The 6,000-nt window shown below is 47.9% G+C and overlaps 1 protein-coding gene across 2 annotated transcripts in view; it reads right to left on the bottom strand.

Moving 5' to 3' along the window:
• Positions 1-6,000, bottom strand: part of tonsl (tonsoku-like, DNA repair protein) — a 47,897-nt gene that overhangs the window by 15,980 nt on the left and 25,917 nt on the right. Inside the window, exons 16-23 of one of the 2 annotated variants that reach the window (XM_080479271.1) lie at positions 4,763-4,883; positions 4,472-4,671; positions 3,938-4,391; positions 3,564-3,751; positions 1,765-1,865; positions 1,504-1,660; positions 845-923; positions 297-604 (exon numbers count right to left, since the gene is read on the bottom strand). In XM_080479271.1, the coding sequence (XP_080335397.1) occupies positions 297-604; positions 845-923; positions 1,504-1,660; positions 1,765-1,865; positions 3,564-3,751; positions 3,938-4,391; positions 4,472-4,671; positions 4,763-4,883 (1,608 nt within the window). The remainder of the gene's footprint in view (positions 1-296; positions 605-844; positions 924-1,503; positions 1,661-1,764; positions 1,866-3,563; positions 3,752-3,937; positions 4,392-4,471; positions 4,672-4,762; positions 4,884-6,000) is intronic. The other variant, XM_080479272.1, reaches the window with a different exon arrangement.

The following is a 6,000-nucleotide window of genomic DNA, read 5'->3' as shown; positions in this document are numbered from 1 at the left end:
TACAAAAATAATGCTCTTAATCACAATTAATTACAGAAAATTGTGCAATTAATTGGTAATTTTTTTTAATCGATCTCAGCACTAATATATATATATATATTTAAAAAATGCCATCTCAAAAAGTTTTTGTATTCTTTTTTTAACTAGAGTTGCAATTATACCAAAAATATATTTTTTGTTTGGATTGAAAAAACACTAACTTTTCAGTGAATGTCTTTGTTTTGATGTGACGCATCTGTATGTTTGCACTGAGTCGAACAATGTGAAATCAGAGAAAGGCAATGGGAGGGACTCACCGGGAAAGCAGGGTGACTGTGAGCCTTCAGAGCATCCACAGCCTTCTCCAGACCCTCCCCCGTGATGAAGTTAGAGGAGACATCCAGCAGCCGCAGGCGAGGCATGGTGACCGTGGTCGCCACCAGCTCGGCGAGGAGAGCGTCACCAAGACGGTTTCCACAGAGATGCAGCTTGGTCAGGCTGGTTTGGAGCTTCAGAGCCCGGAGGAGAGGAGCGAGGGAGGAAGGAGGCAAGCTGAGGCCGCACACCCACACAGATGAACTCCCGTCCTGCACCTCACACAGCCGGGCCACACGCTGGTCTTCAGCTGCAGGGTGACACACACACACACACACACACACACACACACACACACACACACACACACACACACACACACACACACACACACACACACACACACACACACACACACACACACACACACACACACACACACACACACACACACACACACACACACACACACACACACACACACACACACGGTCACACACAACAGGACATGACAGTGGACAAAACCGGAGCTGTGCTGAACCTCACTGACCTGCTGCCACACTCTGACAGGACTTCCTATAACGCTCGGGGAGAGGAGGCAGGTCCCAGGAGGAAACCTCCGCCAAGACCTGCAGCACCACACACACACATTTTCAGGTAAAAATATGGAACGAAGCATAAATTGAAGTTTGCATGTTCAATTATGAAGAATATATAATTCATCAAAGACAAACAAGGGCAAAGATTCCCTTTGGGTCAAAAAAGTAAAAAGTTCAAATGGGATATAAAAGTGGTTCAAAATAAAGCTGTTTCAACACAGTATCCTCATTAAACATATTCCAGTCTGATGTCCATCTGGAAGTAATAATAAGTCTACATTTTTTATGTTTGTTATTCAGAAAACGAATGACAGACCTGTTGGTCAGGTCACCCTTGTAAAAGATCTCTACCTCAATGGCTTTCTTTTCCTGGTTAAATAAAGGTTAAATTAAAATAAATAAATAAATAACTGAATAAAAAAAAGAGATCAGCACATGTACAATGGCGATTCAAAAGAGCCATAAAAGAGACGTTCTTTTCATACAAATAGTTTAAACCACATATCACTTTGAGGACATTTTTAAGGAGGCACTTATTGTCACATTTCAAAACGGTGTTGTTTGTACTGATTATAGATCACTTTCTCTGGTCCACTGCGGCGATCCTCACCTCCTCGTTCGTGTGCAGCACAGCCAGCAACAGGTCTTGGGGCGACAGCAGAGCTCCCTCACTCTGCAGGGACAGACGAGGCAAGAGGCCACACTTGTGGTAGTACCGCTGAGCAGCCTGCTCACAGAGCCACGACACGGTGCACGAGTCTGCCTCGCTGTGACGACACGGGGAGAAGAAGTCAGAGTCAACCCCAAGGAACAGATGAGCTGTAAGAACTCAGGCCATCTCCACAGTCCGCCAGTCAAATACGGAACTAACCTCTGCGGAACCGGAATGAGGAAGACGTCTTCCTGAACTCGGACCCTCATCCTAATGGGCGGGGCCAGACACAGAGGGGCCCCTGAGGTGTGAGGAGGCAGCTAAAACAAACCAAACAACCATTCAGGATGTCCCAGATTTTCTTTTTATCATCCTCCAGCAGTTTCTGAACTTTGTCATTTTTATTTATTTTATAGCACTATATTATTCCCAGAGGGGAAATTCCTACCGATTGACCCATCGGTAGCAGCCACACAGAGCAGCGCTGGCCAAGGGTCTTGCTCAGGTGCATGTTTTTTTGGGCAATGTGGGAGGAAATCAGAGTACCCGGAGAAAACACACACACACACAGGGAGAACATGCAAACTCCACACTCCTCTTTCTTGCTGTGAGGCGAGAGCACTAACCACTGTGTGCCCAATTGTGATTTTCATGCTTCTGAGAGTATTTCAAAGTCAAAATCAAAGGTCAAATCATGAAATCTATTCCAAAGAAATGAGTCTCATGAGGAGTCATGTGGGGGCTTTTCCACCAGAAAGAACCACGTACCAGTTCAGAGCCAGGGCCAGATTGAGCACCAGTTCTTTGTCTTTCCACTGCCAAAGCCCCGGCCTATCAGGAGCTAAACGGGTGCTAAGCTGGCTCATTTTTGGGCCAGAGCGGAGCCTGACACGTCATCAGCTGGGGGCGGAGTTATCGCGGAGTTATCGCTGGACCGTCATTCTGAAATCTGAAGCGAACACGGAGCCCTGGAGTGGTTATAGAAAAAATGATTTGAAATAACGCGTGGGAACAGAATAATAGGTCACTCACTCAAGTTAATAATACGAGGGAACGAGATGATTTAATGCCCGATCGCGGAGCCGTGGCTCTCGAGATGCTGCCGCGCTCCTGCACTGTCCTGTCAGCTGCGTTGGATATATAATTTAGAAGCAGTTTTTCATTGTCGTTTTTTTCACACTTTTCATCGTAATATCATTGTAACTTCACTTTCATGTCTTGTACGGCGTTATGGCCGCAGGCTGAGGGCTGTGTGTGCACTGCGCTCCGCTACGAGATGCTCCAATATTTTCTACCCACAGAACTTCTTTATTAAGAGATATTTTTGGTTCATCAGCAACTAAAAAACAAACTACATACTACTGTAAATGAAAGCTTGGATTTGTTAGCCATACGATGTGAGTTTCAATGGCACTTCATGTGAAAGAAAACTTTTGCTGTTGATCAGCGTGTTTATGTAGGTCTAAACGGCTGTAGAGCAGCGTTCTATCATTCTACACCTCCATTCCTCCATGTTGAAGCTTTTGATTCAGACACGTCCAGAAATAAAGTGAAAGGAGCAGAAAGTCACTATGTGTTGCCCAAATGTTGAAAAATAAGCCCCAAACTCATTCACACGTTGTTTTTTTGTTTGTTTCTTTCCCTCTATGGCCGCTCCGGGGCTCCAGACTAAAGCAAGACGGGCATGAAAAAACAGAAATAGAGCTACGCAGTGTTTTCTCGCTCTTTGGTCTGCATCCGAGGTGCAGGCCACACGAAACCAGTGAATGCAGTCCGTCTCCTCGTTCCTGTATGCGTGCTGCCGGCGCTACATGGGTCAAATCAGTGACGTACAATGTTTTGGAGTGACAAAATGACGTAGCTCTCACTTGGCTCCGTTGGCAATGGAAAAACAACCGGTTCTTAGGCAGTGCTCATTTAAGAACTGGCACCGGCCCGGGCCCTAAACTAGCACCCGGTTCTTTTTGGTGGAAAAGCCCGAATGGAGGTTTTAAAGTTGAATGTCGGTGCTTTGTAACCTGGCAACGTGTGTGTGTGGCTCTCAGGTTGTTGTCCTCAGGTGCGGTGGGGCTTTGGGAGCGGCCCACTTCTCGTCTCCCGAGCCGGACCATCCCGGGGATCTGGGTCATTCTCACCTGCTGAGGCCTCATGGAGCTGCTCTTCTTAAAATAGATCCCCCTGCTGGAGGAGGCCGGAGCTCCAGGACCTGGGAGACAACAGACCAAACTGAAACACAGATGCATGGAGGAGGAAGATCATCCTAAACAAATGAACCTATTAAAAGAGTTTAAACGTCAGCATTCTGACTTTAGAGGTTTGAATCATAATTCAGCATTTTTTTCTTAATTCATAGAAATAACTCCAAATCCTTTTGAATGAATGCCAGTCTTACCTGTGCGGGCTGTGTCTAAGTCAGAATGCTTGTTTTGACTTCTGGCTGAAGAAGAAGCAGTGTGCTCCTCTCTCAATTGGCTTTGTTCAGTCTGAAGCCGCCTCTTCTTCTTGGGATGGCTCTCTACCAAATCGTCTTCCAGCCAGTCATCCTCAAGATACTCTTCCTCCGGGACCAGAGCCGACCTGCTGGAAGAGGCAGACGGCAGGCCGGGGAAGTGTGTCTGAGCGTGGCCCTGGAAGAGAGTTTTGGTGCTGCCCAGGCTGCGGATGGCGCTGGAATACTCGTCTTGTGCAGACACAGATGTAGTGGGAGTCGCCCTAATGCTCTCCAGGCCTGGCTCAGGCTCCCTAGTTGAACTCGGTGCTGCTGCTGAGCCATTTCTGGGGCGGATGGGGCGCAGCGGACTGAGCAGAGACTCAGAGTCGCTGTCATCCGAGCAGCTGCTGTCCACCTGAACAAAATGGCACATGAAGCTCATAGTCTCAGTCTGGAGCCATTCTTCAGATAAACACAGAGCACTTTGAGCTTTACCCCGTAGAGAAGAGCAGCGGCCGCCCCTCTGTCTTGGGGTTGCTGTGTGGAGCTTTCCCCTCGGCAGTGCCGCGGCTGGTCTTGGCTACAGTAACGGCCTCTACCGGTGGGCGTGGGCTCCGAGTCCTCAGCATCAAACAGCTGGCTATCCTGCAGGACATCCAATGGCCTTGCCAGGGACGGGGCCGGAGCGGCAGACACTGTGGTGAGCAGAGATATGTGAGGAGAACTAATCTTTGAAAAGCTTATTGAAACGCCCCACTGTGGCGGGATGATGTGAAAGCCCCTGACCTCCTTCTGTAACGGCCCTCAGCAGCCGCTCCGTCTCTCTGCAATCCAGACGAGTCTCCTGGTCCAGCTCTTGGCTGTAGGTCTTCTGCCAGTGGTGCAGGGTATCCAAGGCCGTCTCACCCTGCCAGGGGGAGGGAGGGAAGGGAGGACAGACATCAGACAGAAACACACATCAATTCGGGATTCTCAGCCTGACTTTCAAACCATGACAGTCATGTGGATCTATAAAGCTGAGGAGTATTCACCAGCATCAAACCAGAATGTAATGAAACTGTTTTCTCTTTAAGAATAACTGCTCGTGGACTTCCGGTGGCGCGCTACACAGTATGACAGAGTGAGAGCAGAGCTCCGGTACTAGTCCTAATTTTCCGCTAATTCAATAACTTTTTACTATTGAACTCGATAAAAACTGACACAATAATGGACGGAGACAAAAACAAGAAAGGTGGATACGGGTTGCGAAACACGGTTGAATGGGAAACCGATAAAGAAGTCGCTGCTACCGAAGCTTCAAGATGGAGGACACGGAAAAAGCGAAACATTGGACTCGATTCGTGATGTGGCGAGTGAAGCCGTGGCCACAGGCATGACAGCACTCCAGGTTGAAAAAAGACCTGAATGATTTCCGCTTGTGTTTTCGGGAGGATATCAAAAAACAGATGGACGAGTTCGTGTTGGAAATAAACCGGAAAATACAAGATGTAACAAGTGAGATAGAAGGTGCAGTGACTCGTGTGGGAGAGATGGAGGAAAACATGGCCGACATGGAAAAATGGGACAATGGAGTTAAAGACACTATCTCCCAACTACTTCGGAATTAGCGTGCACTACAGCAGTGGTTCTCAACCTTTTTGCGGTCCTGGACCCCCTGCATATTTAAAATCAACCCTGAGGACCCCCCGTCCCCACCCCTGTAAATGTTATAGAACGGGGCTCCTCAACTATTTCCCCCTTGAGTGCCAAAATCAGACCAGCATGCTAAACCAAGGGCCGGAACAGTCGCGGGTTTTTTGAACTATGTCAGTAAAAGTTGTTCTATTTCATCCCTACTGACCGCCAGAGGCGGTGCTTTAGCATTGGATATCTAGGTCTCATGTACACACTGGTTGAGCACCTATACCAACAAAGTCACCTGTGACCCCCCCGGAGTCTATAAGTTCCGGTGTCACCGGTAGATCTTTTCCTTTTGAATTTCGCGCACGTATGTTTGATTGGACGTTAGTCCCGTAAAGATCGTG

Source organism: Lipophrys pholis (genome assembly GCF_963383615.2).
Source record: "Lipophrys pholis genome assembly, chromosome: 14".
Classification (NCBI taxonomy): domain Eukaryota; kingdom Metazoa; phylum Chordata; class Actinopteri; order Blenniiformes; family Blenniidae; genus Lipophrys; species Lipophrys pholis.
Note: the sequence above shows the minus strand (reverse complement) of the source record. Positions and strands in the feature narration are given on the sequence as shown.